The 17365-nt window shown below is 37.0% G+C and overlaps 1 protein-coding gene across 4 annotated transcripts in view; it reads left to right on the top strand.

Annotated features, from left to right (window-relative positions):
- Positions 1 to 441: 441 nt before the first annotated feature.
- The window catches only part of TMEM196 (transmembrane protein 196), a 52693-nt gene continuing 35769 nt past the window's right edge, over positions 442 to 17365 (top strand). For 2 of the 4 annotated variants that reach the window (XM_025873358.2, XM_025873357.2), the window contains exon 1: positions 442 to 1442. In XM_025873358.2, the coding sequence (XP_025729143.1) occupies positions 1296 to 1442 (147 nt within the window). In that variant the 5' untranslated portion in view covers positions 442 to 1295. Of the gene's footprint in view, positions 1461 to 17365 lie in introns of all 4 variants that reach the window. The other 2 variants (XM_073898937.1, XM_073898936.1) reach the window with 1 other exon arrangement.

The raw sequence follows: 17365 nt of genomic DNA, 5'->3' as shown, positions 1-17365 counted from the left end.
TGTATCCCCAAAATGTAGCATTGCTGCTGGGTAAGAGCAAGGGTCTGCCGGCTGGAGAGGAACAGCCACCAGTATCCCCACAGAAGACTGTGGGGCCAATTGTGTCTCCACACCATCCCGCCACCGACACGCAAGGGACAGGTCGTGACAGTGGAGAGTTGGCGCTCCTTATGAACAGGCTTGAGTCTACCTCTTTAGAAAGAGGTATTCCTGGGTGAGAGTCCTTAGGAGTCCTAGCGAATTTAGGAGTCTGGCCTTTCTCCACCGCTCAGCTCTTTCTGTCTTTTTTCCCCAGTGCGCCCCCACCCTACCCCGTGTACACGCAGAAGAAAGTTTTACACAAAATGAGCCCCACGTTGACGTAGGCATCCCTCCCCTTCCATCTGGATAAAAGCCCAGAAGGGAGCTAGTAGGGGAGGTGCGGAGATAGGGATCCTTTGGATCACTGTGGTCAGGGTCCCGAGGCGTGGCCGATCAGGAGCCAGCCAAGAGTAGACCCACAAACATATCAGGCTTTTCCTTCCTCCATCAACCTCTCAAATCCCAATGAGGTCACTGAAATGAAAGAGAATCAGACCAAGAGAGAGGGGGAGGAAGAGGACGACGACGAGGGAGAAGAAACCCAGACGGAAAAAGGCCATCAGACAAGGTCGCTTTTTCTGGCGACACAGCAACTGCGAGGAGCGTGGTACTGAATATATCCGCCCGCTCAGCCTGCGGACCGAAGGACTCGCAGAAGCACTTTGTGTTACCACGAAAACAAAGGAGAGGAGACGGGAGGGAGAGAGAGAGAGATTGAAGCTCTGAGCAGTTCCGCTTTGGATCTCCGGGAAACAAGGTTCATCTCCTCCGCAAGGAAAAGAAAGAGGAGCCTGAAGGGTCTGGGAGGTTAGAAGGGAGCAGGTTTCCTGCGGAGACTTGGGACGCGGCAGAACTCTGGACAGCGCCTCGCGAGCGGGGCTCATTGCTCCCGGCTCCTCCAGGTTTCTGGCTCCTTCTTGAAAGCCCTTCTACCAGTGCACTCTCCTCTCCTGGACTCCGACCACCAAACCCAGGAAAATCCTACGATTCCTGTCTGAACGTGCCAGGGGGTGGAGCGACTCGGCCTCTGGCCCGGTCCGGGAAGAGGGTCTCCGGTTCTGGAAATCTAGTCCTTGTGGATAATGCTTCGCTGGTGAAGAAAGAAAAGTTTTGGGGTCTGGTTGGGGGCGGAAGGGGTAAGGAAGATAGTGGAAGGAAGAAGGTGGATGGTTGGTTTCCCTCTCTGATCTGGAAGGAATGATGACCGAGGAAGGATGTGCACCAGCGGCCAGATTATTGGGAGCCTCTTGGTGCTCTCTGTGCTGGAGATAGGGCTGGGGGTGTCCAGCGTGGCCGTGGGGGCGGTCAGCTTCAGCCTGGCCCTCCGAGAGCACAAGCCGCAGCTCGGAGACTCGTCCCCGGTATGGAGCGGGGTGTGTGTACGTTGAGCCATTTCACTCTCTCTTTACCTCTTTACGGTGATGGTCAGTGTGCGTGCGTTAGTCACTCCCTCCCTGGGGAGGAAAATCATAAATCTCCTCTGGCTTGCATGTAGGTTCTTGTTGGCAGACTCTGCCTCTTTATGTTGTCCTTTTATTTACTAATTGTTTTTTTTTTCCCCCTCTTACCTTGGCCTAAGACCAAATTAAATGGCTTTGTTTCAAGTTGGGGGTGGGGGAGGGGAGTTTCCACTAGCTGAAGCTGCATAAGGCTGCTTAGTGGTGCTGATTAGGGAGTCACACCTGTCAAGGGCAGACTCACTTAGCCTGTTTCTTTTACAAGGAAAATCAAAATGAAAGTGTTACATCATTTTCTTGTATCAGGAACAAGCAAGGGTAGATTTATGCATTTATTTCTGGGCAACAGGGTCCAAGGTACAGTAAAGGCAGCACTGATACAACAAAAAGAAATGTGTGAGTGTAAAAGGAGTATTTTATCCCAGAAAACATTGCTCTTAATCTTTCTTTGCTAGCTTTCTGATACTTCACATCTAAAAACTCTTTTGTAAGTTCTAGGCAATAAGTTAAACAATGAATGATATGATATGTAACAACATTCTAATTGGAGAATAACTCAGCTTAAATAGTACCTAATGCTCAGAGAAAATGTCATAATTTCCTCTAGGTCAGATGTCAGACCCAATGACCTTCTTGTTTGCTTTGGGTGAATCTCCAGGAAAGCCTCAGAGACCCACTCCTTCCACCAACGATCAATAAAATAACTGCACTATTCCTAGCGTGGACCTAATTGTGAAAATAATTTTTTCTTCTCCTTTAAGTTATATAACTTCTATATCCTTCTTGGTTTCTAGTTGGATTCCAGTTTCCAAGATAATTTAATAAGATGCTATTCTGTCACTGATGATCAATAGGTGTAATTAACAATCATGGTTTGGTTATTTGTGCTTTGAGTCACTGAGGGGAAAAAATGACTATGGGTTTAAGAAAAATCCTTTTGAAGTAATTCATTCTTTAGGGAAGTTCTAGTATTTTAAAAAAAGTGGTACAATTGTGCTTTGGAAAAATAGTTTTTATATTTTAATTTTTCAAAATGAGGCAAATGCTTTTAAATTGCAGAAGTTAAAAGGAAAAGTAAAAATGGTACTCAATTTCAACACTGACTTTTTCCTAAGAATCCTTGTTCTGAATTCAATAAGTTACTATCAGCCTGCAAATAATTACCTTTTTCTTTATTACGTAATTTTTCATCAACATACACTTTAAACTTAAATAGGAAAGGCTAAAAGGCAAACCTTAAATTTGGTCATTTTATATCTTATATATTATTATTATTATTTAAACAGAAACAGAAATAGACTTTAAAACTTCTATCAGACAATTGTCAAAATGAAATAGAATACCAACATTTAAAACAAAAGGGAGAAACCTTTTGATGGCTCACAAGGGAGAAGACTCAAATACTCTTCAAATCACTTCCCCTTTTAAATGCAAGAAATCGGGTGAATAAACATAGGTTTTCTCTAAATAGTATTAGTATCCATTTTATTTTCAAGAATTAAAAAAGTGGTTACATTTGCTTGGTATCGCATAAGAAAAATAATTATTTTTTTTCTTCCCAGACTATTTACCATTATCTAAATGAGTCAACATATGTATTTGTACAAAAAAATTAAATTTTTGAATCAGCTCAATAAAAAGCAAGTAAAAGAATAATATGTACAGTCATTATCATAAAGAATTAGTTCCATTTTCAACTGGTTCTTTAGAGTAACCAAAATTCAGCTAGGATCCTCAAACAATAATTTTGAATTCTGTCATCTGGTTCAATAAAAATTTTTAAAGAATGCATGTAATTGAATGAATGGATTTGAAACTAGGAGGCCCAAACTGGTCACTTTTTGATCATTTTTATAACTCAAGTTAAAAAAATCAAATTTGTGAAGAAATACTCAGTTTTGATCACTACTTATTACATTATAGACTTGCTAAATTGATTTTTTAGATTGTTTTTCAGAGGTCATTTGTGATATAGTCTGAATTATCTCTTATATCTGTCAATGATGAATTCACTTAACCAGTATCAATAGAGGGCTTACCATGTGCATTTTACTATTTAACACAAAGACCATTAAGATGAATCAGAATACCTAGCAGAGGAAACAAGAGGAGTACATCACTAACTTTATCAGGGGTGAGAAATTAAAGTTTGACCTTAGAGAGATACAGGGGCAGATAAAGAGGAGAGAATTTGGGGAGGTCAATGAAATATCCATGGGAGAACAATTGTTTTCTCTTGATCTTGACAGTTTACTGGGACTTGTAATTTATGTATCACAGTGTTAAATAATGCATCACAGAGTGAAATCTGAAGTCTACCTGGGTGCAGATCCCAGATCTGTCATTTACTATCTGGATGACTACCAAAGTTTCTCATATTCTGTAAAAGAGTGTTGTTAAAAGGCACAAATGAAATAATGCTCTTACTAAATGCATGGTGTGTAGTAAACATTTAATAAATGCAAGCCACTAATACTGGGTGCACAGACTGGCAGTGAAGGGCATGAGAAATGAGAGCCTTTCAGGCAGCATGGATGAAGGCACAAACTGAGATGGTATGGGTTATGTTCCAGGTGGAAGAGGCTCTTCTATTTGTCTGGAGCTTATGTGTGAGGGGAAGATAAGGGAGGAAAGAGTGGCTGGGGCCAGACCACAGGAGGCTGTGTGCCAGTTGAAAGCAATAGATTTATTTCCTCATATTTTTAATAATAATAATAATAATAATAATAATAATAATATCACCAATTCTTACTTCCCAAAGAGATTCAAGGAGAGGCAGAGGAAAGCTAGATCAAAAATTATCACTCTCTTTGGTATTTTATGAATTTAAAAATCTATATTATTTATGAACATTAGATGGGATTTTATAATCAACCTGTCATGATAACCACAGTCTATAATCAGAGTGTGTTTTGATTGGTGCCATGAAGTTTTTTTCAATATATTATTGTCATTATTACAAGATCTTTTAATTAAATTTTAGAAGTCAGATAAAACTGTACTATGAAGGTATTACTTTTTATGTATGGATTCTGACATCATAAGCTTTTTATCTAGGTCAAGTACACTAAGAATTCAGGCAACTATTTTGATCTTTGAACCCAAAAACACACATTTTTTAAAATGTGGTTTAAAAATAAAATAGTAAAATAAAATAAAGAGCTTAAAAATCCGTGGGATGGATACTTATATTTCCAGTCACTATTTCATAATCAGGCAAGGGTGCTTCCTGTGATCAGTATGGGCAATTAGCAGGAAAAAAAATTATTTCACTATCATTTCATAGAGAAAGAAAGCTGTAAATGCCTTATAGGATTTTAGCTTCTTCTTATTCACTTGTTATAGCTGATAGAGTCACCTGTTGAAAGCCTAAAAGAAGACATTACTGCGAGATAACAATGAGAGAACCATTGGGTAAACTGTTTTGGAAAGACAGTCATGTAAAATATAATTGATGTGTAAGATTTACTGACAGAGTTAAATAGGGCTGTTTCCAAGTTGCTATGTGATAGTCACTTTTCTCCATCTCCAGTGCATCATCTCTAATGGAAATAGACTGTATTTAGTAGTACACAGATTCATGGTTCCAAGAGGATTTATTTTTTGTTGTTCTAGATTGACACTTAGAAATATAGAGATTCAGGGCGCCTGGGTGACTCAGATGGTTAAGCGTCTGCCTTTGGCTCAGGTCATGATCCCAGAGTCCTGGGATCGAGTTCCGCATCAAGGGGAGCAGGGAGCCTGCTTCTCCCTCTCCCTCTGCCTCTGCCTCTCTCTCTCTCTCTCTCTCTGACTCTCATGAATAAATAAATAAAACATTTTAAAAAAAAGAAATATAGAGATTCAGATGGTTGTGTCCAGAACAACATCTGGTGCTCAGTTGTATTTGATATATACCATACCAAATTCCAGCCACCTATATCTGATAATTATTCTATAAATCAAATGTATTAAAAAGAAATTTTCTTTTTTTTAAGATTCTATTGATTTATTTGTCAGAGAGTGAGAAAGAGAGAGAGCACAAGCAGGGGGAGCGGCAGGCAGAGGGAGAAACAGGCTCCCTGCTGAGCAAGGAGCCCAGGGCGGAACTCGATCCCAGGACTCTGGGATCATGACCCGAGCTGAACACAGACTTAACTGACTGAGCCACCCAGGTACCCCTAAAAGGAACTTTTCTAAGCCTTATTAACCTCACATGTAAACGCAGTCTTCAAAAAAATTTTATCTAAATCATACAAAGTTTGGATGATTTTTATTGCTAATTTTTCTAGACAATACTTGATTTGTATAACTTTCTCCACTTAGTAAATCTGATACTTTAGGTGAGTGAAATTTATAGCATAATCAAGGCTACCTGTTATGTGGACTCCTGATTCACCATGGCGACAACCCAGCCAATTGTAGGTTTGTGTTGAAATCCATCTACTGTACCTTCCGATCCATACTACAGCAATATAAGAGAGGTGCTATAAATAATTGAGAGCTGCCTCAAAATATTATTCTTAATAATTAAATCTAGCCCAATTCATTTAAGGGATAACAAATGAAACAAGGTCAAAGAAACCTCTCAAACATTTGAAGTTACTTCAAATGTATAAAATTTGAAACTAGTATGTCTCTAATCAGATGATATATCACTTTTCTCCAGATTCAAAACATATAACTTAAAGGATTCATATTGCCTAGCATGAGATGAAATCATTGCCCCATCCTCATAAAAAACTACAAATATACAAATATTATAACCAATTTTAGGATTAGTTTTAGTCATATAAGTAATTTAAGCATAAATTCTCATTTCAAAGGGTTAACAAAAGAATCAAAGCTGACTTCATCAAAATTAGCCACAATTATAAATTTAGTGTGTAATCTCATAGATATTTCCCCGCATAGGAATAGTATCATTTGAACATATAGATCAATTTTAAGTTTTTGGATAGAATAAAGCCCATTTGTGGACTCTGTAGAGCCCAGATAAAGAATCTCTTATCTGATTCATACTGTTATTCTCAAGTGCCACTTTTATCTACTGGGGTTAGGGCTATTAGATACTTGGCAATTAAATCAGTTAGACAAGCCAAACTACTAGGAAGTGTAATTATTATTCAAGGAACCATATTGTGTGCCAAAGAAAGACAAATAAAATGTCTATTTCTGGTATTGATTGGTAATGCTATGATAGAAGAAAAATGGTCACTTTTGCCATTATCTGATAAGATATTTTGTTTTAGTCTATATTTCATCCACATATAAGTGACATGTGTTTGAATTTCTACCTAGAGCCTATGACAAATTCTGTCTCAGGATTTTGGCCCTTATTCAAAGGTATAACTGATCTTGAAGACTTTAGCATAGAAATAGGGAATAATTGATAATAATTACCTTGGTCACCCAGTTGTTGATAATTTTCTTGATAGAAACATGATCTGAATAAAGTCAAATCCTTTCATTTGGATGATTTTGCTTAAAACACTCAAGTTGGCTTTAAGTATTGACATGATTATTAACCAGATCATCCAATATATGCTTCAAATATGGCCAAGAAATTTAACTTTTTGTATATTCACTTAACCCTCAGATAATATTTAATTCTGTTGGTAGATGGGAAGCGTAGCCCAGCCATCCAAACTGAAATGCCTGTCTTCAAAATTCTATAAAAACTAGAATAGATTTTGGTGAATGTGTGTGTACACCCACTGAAGGTGGGAAAACCCCAGCAGTTTTATGTCCAAATGATGTTGGATCATTTACTTGTGAAGTAAACAAAATTTCACTTTACTACCCCACTATATATATCTATCTATATATAATCTTATTCATTTAAATGGCATTCATATATATATAACTAAGCTCAGAGTCTTAAAAAATATTTGACTTTACTGTCTTAGTAATTTAGTAAAATCACCAGGTGGTCACTCTGCAGATAGATGTTTATTTCAACATGCCAAGTGGACAATTCCAGAATAAAGGGATGGTAGTATATAAAGACTCTCATTCAGCCTATTTCTAAGAGAGAAAGAGAGGAGAAATTGTATGACTACTTTCCTCTGTGATATAGGAAACTGTGCAGTTCTCAGGAATGCAGATCTAATCTATAAATACTTTATTCAAATTGAATGAGAGATTCGATTCATATATCACACTCCATATAACTGTGGTACTGGATCACATATGTTTCTTCATGAAGTCAAAGCGAGGAATATCAGTACCAGTTTCATGGGTTACCGTCAGTACCAAGCCTGGCACAAAGTAAGTGTTCAGTGAGCATTGGTTGCCTCTTTCCTTTACTGCCCTCATGCCTTCCCATGACTGCCTGGGACCTAGACCACACTAGTTCTAAACTTGTTCTCAACATTTCTCCAACACCCTCAACCAACTCTAATTTAACTCATCTTTTTCTTTTTATAGTATGTGTCATTAGCTTTGAATTTAGTTCATGTATATCTATTAGCAACTACAAAAATGTACCAAAATATCTACATTGGAGAGGTCATGTAAAATATTCAGCTTAAAACTGAATGGGGAAACAGCGGCTGCTATAAGACACATAAAAATATTCAATAATCAGACAAATTAGACAATTACCTAAGTTAGGCAAGTCAAACAGTGGGGATATAGGAACCACTATTTATGCCACAAAACAAAGTCCTTGAAAACATTTAAACTATATGAGTTCTTGTCATTAGTCAAAATGAAAGTACAAATTAATATTTCTAATAAAGATATTTAATATCTTGGAGACTTGTATAGTTTTGCTTGAACTACCCAAGTACTTTTGAAGAAATGTTTATTACATGTTGTATTATTAATAGGTGCATCAATGAAATATCTAGATTTCAACAATGATTCTTGTAACACTAATTAATGCTCATGGTTTTCAGCGTCAGTATCAAGACTCCTGAGAAAAAAATCTAAGTTCCGTTAGTTCAAGATCTGTTATTAAATACTGGACAAATTTATGTGGTCAAGACAAAAAAGAAAATATTAGTGGTTAAGAAGACCACCTTGGAAGATAGGATGTCTTGAGCTATTTGTCCTGTAGAAATAATACATGATATGATTTATTATTAGTTAACGGTGCTCCAGATGCTTTTATATATGTTATTATTTCCAGTTTTAACAACTCCATAAAGAATGTAGTATTTTATAAAATTTATGTAGGGAAAAGAGCTTACCTAGAACCTACTGTTATTTAATCAGCTGAGTTAGTATTTAAAGCTGACAGTCTTATTTTAAAATCTGTACTTTTTCTATTGCATTGTGTGGAACATGGGAAATTGTCATGAAAATGTCATTCACTAATGTCTGACCTCATTATTTGCTTCCACCCCTGAATATATGAGTCAGGCAAAATGGCATAAAGATCAATCTCCATCACTGTTTGTATCTATTTCCCAGAAGAGACTGGCATAGTCAACTGATCAACAAGCACAACCTCCATATCCCCAGAAGAGTGTGAAATAGTAGACTAAATTGTTCCTACCTTTAGAGCTTAGGCTTTAGCCTTAAAAAGTAAAACAAAATTATGCATCTCAAATGATCATTAAATATTATGAGAGCAGGTCAGGAAGACATAAAACAACATATTTAAACATAGTTCAAAATGAGAGTTAACAGTGAGGGACCAGGGTTGACTCCTGTGTGGAGGGAAATCTTTATCCAGGCCTTGGAGATTGGGCAGCTTTCCAGTAGGCAGAGAGAGAAGAAGATGTGCTAAGCAGAGCTATAAAGTCATGGAAGGAACAATAAAATGGAGAATTTGTGGAGTACTGAGGAGACCGGACTTGTTATAGCAAAGATATATTCACAGTAATAACTGGCAAGTGAAGATCTAATTCATCTAAATACAAGGAGACCAGCTTTAAAAGGTCCTAAAAGAGTAAGACTAGTCTGCTCTTGATTTTGGTGACCTCTGCTGGGTAGAACTTGATCATGAGGCCAAGGCAGTTGGGCTAGGCATTGCTGCTCAATTTCAAGGCAAAACACCGGCCCTTGATTCCAAGATGTGTGTCCTGTTTCAAAAGAAAAACTTGGGACTTGAGGGAAGTATAAATCTACCATCACAAATCTAACCCCATTTCAAGTGACTTTCTTGTTAATGGTGCATTTATAAGATCATAGTTTCCTTGTGTTGAATTATTCTTAAAGCTGCCTGACATATAAAAATAAGAGTTCATTTATTTAACTGGAGATATCAGCATGACATTAAGAAATTAAAATAGATTTTGAAGGTATTAAGACTTGGGTTCAAATTCTATCTCTAGCATTTGATAGTTAAGTTTGAGTGAGTTACATTACTTCCCTGAGCAAACAGCTAACTTATCTGTAAAATAGCAATACTACTATCTATCTCATGGAGTTCAAAAAATTAAAAGTAATACTTATATAAAGGGCTTGATACATATTAAGTGTTTAATAACTAAGACTAGTCCACAACAATGACTACATGCTAGTGCTATATTTCTGGAAAATCAATTTTCTGTATGTGGTTTCTATTTGTGTATTAATAGACATTTTATTTTTATATTTCTGAGGGGGAGCTTCTTGTAAAGCCATTGATGAAATTGATCTTGGACTCAATGCTTGGTAACAGTTAAATCATATACCCTCTCTTAGAAAATATGTACTTTTCATAACCAATTTTGAACATTAATAGTTGTGATTTAGTGTGCATGTCCCAGGGCCCTAGGAATATTTTCTAGGTCAATATTGGGATAAAGAGGTACAATTTTTGTTTGTTCTACCAAATGGAGATGTGTATTTGATTTTACCATTATTTTTGGCTGGGCTGTTGGAATTCCTAGTTCCTTCTACTTGTTTCCCACCAACTATTTTTGTATATCATTTACTCTGAGGAATTAAAATAATGATAATAATGACATTAATAATAGTAACAATGGCAGCTTATATTTACAATATACTACATTGCCTAAGAATTTCAACTGCTTTGTTGTATCATTTATCTCAGCAGATGAATTTCTTCACTTAAGGGATGAGAACCTAAAGGATTTAGGATTTAGTGATCTAAATCACCTGAAGAAAGAATGTGTGCATGTGTGTATGCGTGTACATACACACATGCATTTGCTCATATGCATGTGCAGGAGAGATGAAAAGATAAAAAATTCATACAAGGAAGTTGATAATTGTCACTGATATGCAATGTATGCTGCATTTAGGCTGCTAGTACCCTGATTTGGGTACAAGTTCACAATGTTGTGATCCTCTGTGAGCTGCAACTTATTTCCATTACTGGCTGGCTTTCAGAAACTGCCAGGCATGTTGGATGGACATTCTTCTATGGTGTTGACAATTCTTGGGAAGAGCATAACTTCTACCCTCTAGTCCCCTGGAGTTCCTGCCTGTTTTCAATTCTGTGAGAACAGGTCACAAATCATAGACTCAAAGCTGGCACATACCCAAGGGAATTTTTTTTTTCTATCATCCTCACCAAATCCATCTTCTATACTATAAACTTTGTTGTATTTTCTACATGTATCAAGTTGTGGGTGTTATATTTGAGTGTTGTCCAAATATATTACAGCATCTACATTAATTTTGTTCAAAAGAGAAAAGAATTCTTAAACATACAAATGTAAACAAAAATAATGCAAATTGGGATAACCCACATTAATGTAACATTACCTTAAGCTATATATAAATACTTACTAAATTATTATCATGAAATAGATCATACAGAGGCCCTGTTTTATATATATATATATATACATATATATATATAAAGTTTAAGTTGCCTTAATAAACAGAATGTTATCGACAATATTTCCATAGCTGGGTGTTCAATATTGATTGCATCCTCTTTTGCTTCCCTCCAGAAATAATCATTACCTTAAATTTTTATATTAGTTTGAATTTTAAAATTAATTTATTTATTGTAACTGGCTAAAAATTGGCTAAAATAACAAAAATTTGGGCTCAGGAGACAGACTTCTGATTTTGTTGCTATATTCTATGAGATAGTTTTATTTTGTCTCATTTTAAAGATCAACATGAGTAATGACTGTACATAAAAATTATTTGGACAATTGACATTTAAATATACCACAAATTCAAAGTCCCTCTTACCAAAAATTCACAAGTTTAGTTATAATTTCCCTTGCTACTTTTGGAGCAGAAAAAACTCTAACATTAAAAAGCCTATTTACTCAGCATACTCAAAATAATCAACAGATTATTTTTTTAAAAAGAAAAACTATCACAAAGCAGAATTGGAATAGGACAAAATGCATAATGCACTAAATACAAGAAAGATTGCATTCCAGGAACACTGAAAGGGAGATGTGAAGGAATGGCATTCTGAGAATCAAGGCTGATTTTTTTCTATACACTGAAGGATTTGGGTACTGGGGTAGTGGGAAGTTTCTGAGGTTTTTGGACTTGGATTCATTTAGAAGAGTTTAACATGCCAATCAGCTACATGCTATGTTTGATGATTTCTTCTGAAATTCATTCTTAGGATTGTTGGTTTCATTCATGTGCTTTACAGTCTCTGAAAAAGGTTTCTTTCACTACCTGCTGTGCATCCCTATTTACCACTGTGGTGGTTTTCTTTCCATCTCTCCCTTGAGTGATTTTGGTTTGATTTCTTTATTCACTGTGGTTGCTTCTTATCCCATGCTATCTGCTAAGCCACCAAGATGGCCCGATGCTTAGCACAACAGCCTATCTGTTATACATCTTACCTCTTGGTAGTTTTTTTATTGTGAAGGTAATCATATTTGTGAGAGGTCATGGCTCTATTGATAAAAATGTACATTTACCCTTTCTCAGTTGAATTTTTGAAATATTGAAAATTTCAACATTTTCTGGAGTGGAAGAAATATGGATCTATGTGCCTTGCTTTTTTCAGTTCTCTGTTTTGGAGTGGAAAATAAGAAATTAGTTCTAGCTTAAGGGAAAAAAATAACACTGCATAATTAGCAGGGTTTTCCATGGACTAAGAAAAGAAAGAAATATAATTAGGAAAGTGGAAAAGTGACTTCTTTTAAAGATGAACACTATGCTAAAAATGCAAAAGAATTGGGAGAGGAGAAAGTAGAGGCCATTGAGATCTATAAATCTAATAAAGGCAGAGAAATCCCAGGGATCTGGGTTGTGGGATAGCACAGCTCAGGGCCTGGGACCCCTAAGGGTTAGGCTTATGGAGATGGGGCCAAATCAATGTTGAGATCAATGGTAAAGACACTTGTTGGGCCTGAGCAACGTGGTCTGTGTTGGGTTGGGATGAGTCGAGAAGAGGAATGACAATGTAGTGTGAAGAAAGCGCTAAAGTGAATCAGAATAGTCAGGTTCCTATTCCAATTCTCATGAGCCAGATGCTCATTCTCCTTAGTTCTCTTTCCTATAAGATTTAGTCAACATATATTGATTCTACTGTGACAGCATCTTACAGTCTGAGTTAGGTTTTGAGGATCTAGCTATGAATAAAATAATCATGATCCCTGATCTTCTGAAGCTTAATTTTAAAAAATAGAGAGAGAGACAATGAACAAATAATGCACAGATTAACAATTACGGGTTGTGACATCTTAAACAGGAGAAATGTAGGCTTATGAAGAATACAACTTACTGATAATGGCAAAATCAGCAAAAACATCACCAAGGAAGCAATATTTTCTGAAGGATGTTGAGGCATTACCCAGATGAAGCAGGAGAAAAATACTGTTCAAACTGGACAGAATAGCATGGATAAAGACCCTCAGATAAGAAAGGTTCGATGTGTTTGAGAATCTGAGAGAAGGCCAGCGTGACTGGGTTATGGCAAATGATGGGAGGAGATAGAAGGCCCTCAGTGAGGTGGAGAGGCAAATGGGGGGAAAAATCACTTAAGGCTTTACACACAAGCTAGTGTTTTGATTTCCCCTTAATTACAACAGGAGCCTATTAAAACTAATAGGTTTCAAGTAGAAAAGTGACGAGATTATATTGGCATTTAAAGAAGCTCACTTGGGGCGGCAGTTTCTAAAATATATTGGAATCAGACTAGAAGCCACAAGTCTAGTTAGGAAGCCACTGGCATGTATGGTATTATGGTTACATGGATGACAGTGAGAGAATAAAATAAACACAGAAGCAGCACAGATATTTGAGATACAGTATTGACAAGACTTTGTGTCTGATTAGATGCCATTGTTGAATAAAGTATTAAGAACGAGTCTCAGATCTAGAGTCTCAGATCTAGAGATACAGTATTGACAAGACTTTGTGTCTGATTAGATGCCATTGTTGAATAAAGTATTAAGAACGAGTCTCAGATCTAGAGACTGAGCAACTGACAGGATCCCATGCATTCATTTGAGAATTAGACGATTAGAAAAGGAAAAATTCTGCATGGATGTGTGTGTGTTGGTGCATCTGTGTGTCTCTGTAGGATACAATTGTGTAAGGTGGGGAGAGGTCAAGAATTTATCTGTTATCTGCTAAGTTAGAGTTACCTGTGAGATTGGAGACATGCTGGGGACTATTAGATGGGTCTACAGTCCAGAACACAGGACTGTGCTGGAAATCTAAACATGGGAGTAGTCTGTAAATACATTAAGCACACATTTAAAGGTACTTTTAAAGCCATGTTACTGATTGAAACCACCTAAAACAAAGCCTTCAATTATTCAGAAACTGGATATTGATGAGGAGGTAGAAAAGAGAGACTGAGAAGTTGTGACCAGAGAAATGTGTGGAAAACCACGAGAGTATGGTGTCGGAGAAGTCCAAAGGAGAGACCTTCCGTGTAAGATGAGGATTGTAACGTGGAAGTCATTGCTGACCTTAGCAAAAGCGGCTGAAGTAATGGGCATATACTCCAGTACGAAGTCGGCTAAAGAAAGAATGGGAAGTAAGAATATGGAAGCCAGAAGTACAGCGGTGGTGAAGGGTCTGTGTAGACAGATAGAGTAATTGATATAACAAGATTTGGAGTCAAGGGAGGTTTTTGTCTTTAAGGGAGATTTTGGAACAATTTTCCTTGCTGAGGTGAATAATGGAGTAGAAAGGAAGGAGAAATTCTGAGTAGATGAAGGGTGATTGAATTTAGAGATGAAGTACAGGTTTTGTGTTGATAAATTTTATTTTTGTATATTAAAAAAAAGAAAGCAAGATGAGTATGACTGAAGATGCAGTTTGTCACACTTACCTGGCAAAGGATGAGAGGATGGCTTTTGTGTTTTCTCTCTAATCTGAGGTCTACCATAGCTGAGGGTAAAGAAGAGAACACCATTCAAATGTTTCCTCTCCCTGCCAGTTGAGAATAATAAAGTCACACAATATAAACTGGATGGAAACATAGAAATAATTTATTCCAAATTCATCCTTTTACAGATAAGTGAACTAAAGCTCAGAGAGTTAGCACTGCTGGCTAACTATAGAACCAGGACAATAGGGCAAGTCATCTAATTCTTAGTCTAATACAGTTCTCACAGATGCCTCAAAATATTAAGTAATCCTTAAGGTAATGCTCAATCAAAAGGAACATGCAGTTATTTGGTTACTGCCTCACACTGAACAGGAATGATCTCAAATTATTGGCACTGCTAAACTATCATGAGGATATAAGGATTTTAACAAATTTTATTTTTAAAGATTTTATTTATTTATTTGACAGAGAGAGACACAGCAAGAGAGGGAACACAAGCAGGGGGAATGGGAGAGGGAGAAGCAGGCTTCCCGCTGAGCAGGGAGCCCAATGTGGGGCTCGATCCCAGGACCCTGGGATCATGACCTGAGCCAAAGGCAGATGCTTAATGACTGAGCCACCCAGGTGCCCCGATTTCAACAAATTTTAAGGGTCTCCCCCCAGTTGGGAATTTTTCACTTTGGCTCAGGTCATGATCTTGGGGTCCTGGGATCGAGCCCCTCTGCTCACATACACACTCTCTCTCTCTTAAAAAAAAAAAAAGATTTTTTTTTTCCTTTGGCTTATGACCTTAACTAGAATTAGGTATCATCTAGATTTACACAGAGTAGCCATTAGCCACATATATCAGTTGAGCACTTTAAATGTAGCCAATCTAAGTTGAGATGTGCTATAAGTCTAAAATACACACTTGGATTTCAAGGACTGAGTATGGAAAAAAGGACTGTAAAATATTTCAAGTTTTTAATGTTGATTCCATGCAGAAATGGTAATAACTTGAATATATTGAGTTGAGTAAAATATATTATTAAATTTTTCAACTTTTTTAATGTAACTATGAGAAAATGCAAAGTTCTATATGTGACCCAAAACTTTGGCTTGTGTTAGATTTCTAATTTCTCTCATCTAGCTACATTTTTCTTAAGAAAAAAAGTAATTAGCTGGTCAGGAGAATCTTCATGCTTTGTTTACCTAAGATGGATGAGGGAAGCCTTTAAGACAATTTGAGTTATTAGTGAACTGGCAAGCTAAATTGGCTTAGTTGGCTGGTAGAGACAGCAGAAACTGCTAAGTGTTCCAGTGGCATTTCCCAAAGTGGACACCCAAGTTACCTGCCCCCATGACGTAAGCCTTTCAATCTTTCTTGTTTAAATGGTGAAATCCAAGTCTGTGGGTGACTTTTCATTAAGAGGATTTCAGGTATCATTTTCCAAGTACCAAAAGTGTTTTGAGAGAAGAGAGGCTTTTTTCCACTTCTACCAACTGGAAATTCATTTATCCATTCATCAACAAGTATTCATCAAACTTTTTGTACATGTGAGGTCCTATGTTAGAGCTTAAGTTTTAAAGAATAAAAATATGTAACACCTGCCTAGGAGTTCAGAACCTTTTGGAATGACAGATATGTAGCGAATAATTACCATAGAATATGATCAGTGCATCAGTGTTATAATAGATCTGAATATAATATATTTTGTTAGGTTCTGACTAAGAGTACATGGAGGGGTTGAAAAGGCTTCACAGATAAACTTAATATTTTTACAGGAACTTGATGTTTAAGGAAAAAATATTCCAGGGACCCTAGGTGGCTCAGTCACGTTAAGCATCTGCCTTCGGCTCAGGTCATGATCCCAGGGTTCTGGGATTGAGTTCCCTTTCAGGCTCCTTGCTCAGCGGGGAGCCTGCTGCTCCCCCTGCTTGTGTCTCTCTCTTTCAAATAAATAAAGAAAATCTTTAAAAAAAAGAAATTTTCCAATTAGAGGGAGAATATAAACTTTTATCGGCACCCACCATGTACCATAGCAAGGCAGAGCACTTTCACATGGATTGCTTCTTTTAATTCCATAATCATGTGATACTAGTATTAGTCTCCTCATTTCTATAAAGGGAATGGAGAATATCATTTCATTACAAATGACATATGCAGTGTCGGAGAGCTGTGATAGTGTCATGGTATTTACTCGAGAAATACCTCATAAATACTGGAGAAACGTCTGGAAAAAATGAGCGGTGGGGAGGAAACAGGGCCATTTAGATTAGTGATCAGTGTCAGAGCAGGGAGGAACTCGGGACTCCCATCCAATCCAACTCCCTCCCTTTAAAGATTAAGCCCCAGAGAATTCAGTTGACTTGCCAAATGTAGTTAAATGACAAAGGAAGACTGAATGGGAGCCTAAGGGTTCTGTTCTAAAGCACAGATTTTTCTCAATAGTGAATGGTCATAGCCTCTTAGCCCCGGACTACAAAGAACGATTCCATCAAAAGCTGCACTTTGGTAACAATACTTATCAAGCCCTACTATCATTTGCTATTATAAGTCTTCAGCTTGTTTATACAAGATTCCTTTGTGTATTCTCCCGTTTAGAGTTGCAATTACAGTATTATTGATAACGTTTTCACATAATTTCCCCCTTTTTAAAAATTCTGATAAATTTCACTCCCCTTTCCTTGCTTTCCT

The sequence above is a fragment of the Callorhinus ursinus genome, unplaced genomic scaffold (assembly GCF_003265705.2).
Source record: "Callorhinus ursinus isolate GAN/ISIS: 27379988/994484 unplaced genomic scaffold, GSC_fseal_2.0 scaffold12, whole genome shotgun sequence".
Classification (NCBI taxonomy): domain Eukaryota; kingdom Metazoa; phylum Chordata; class Mammalia; order Carnivora; family Otariidae; genus Callorhinus; species Callorhinus ursinus.
The sequence above is the reverse complement of the archived record's forward strand: the minus strand, read 5'-3'. Positions and strand labels throughout refer to the sequence as shown.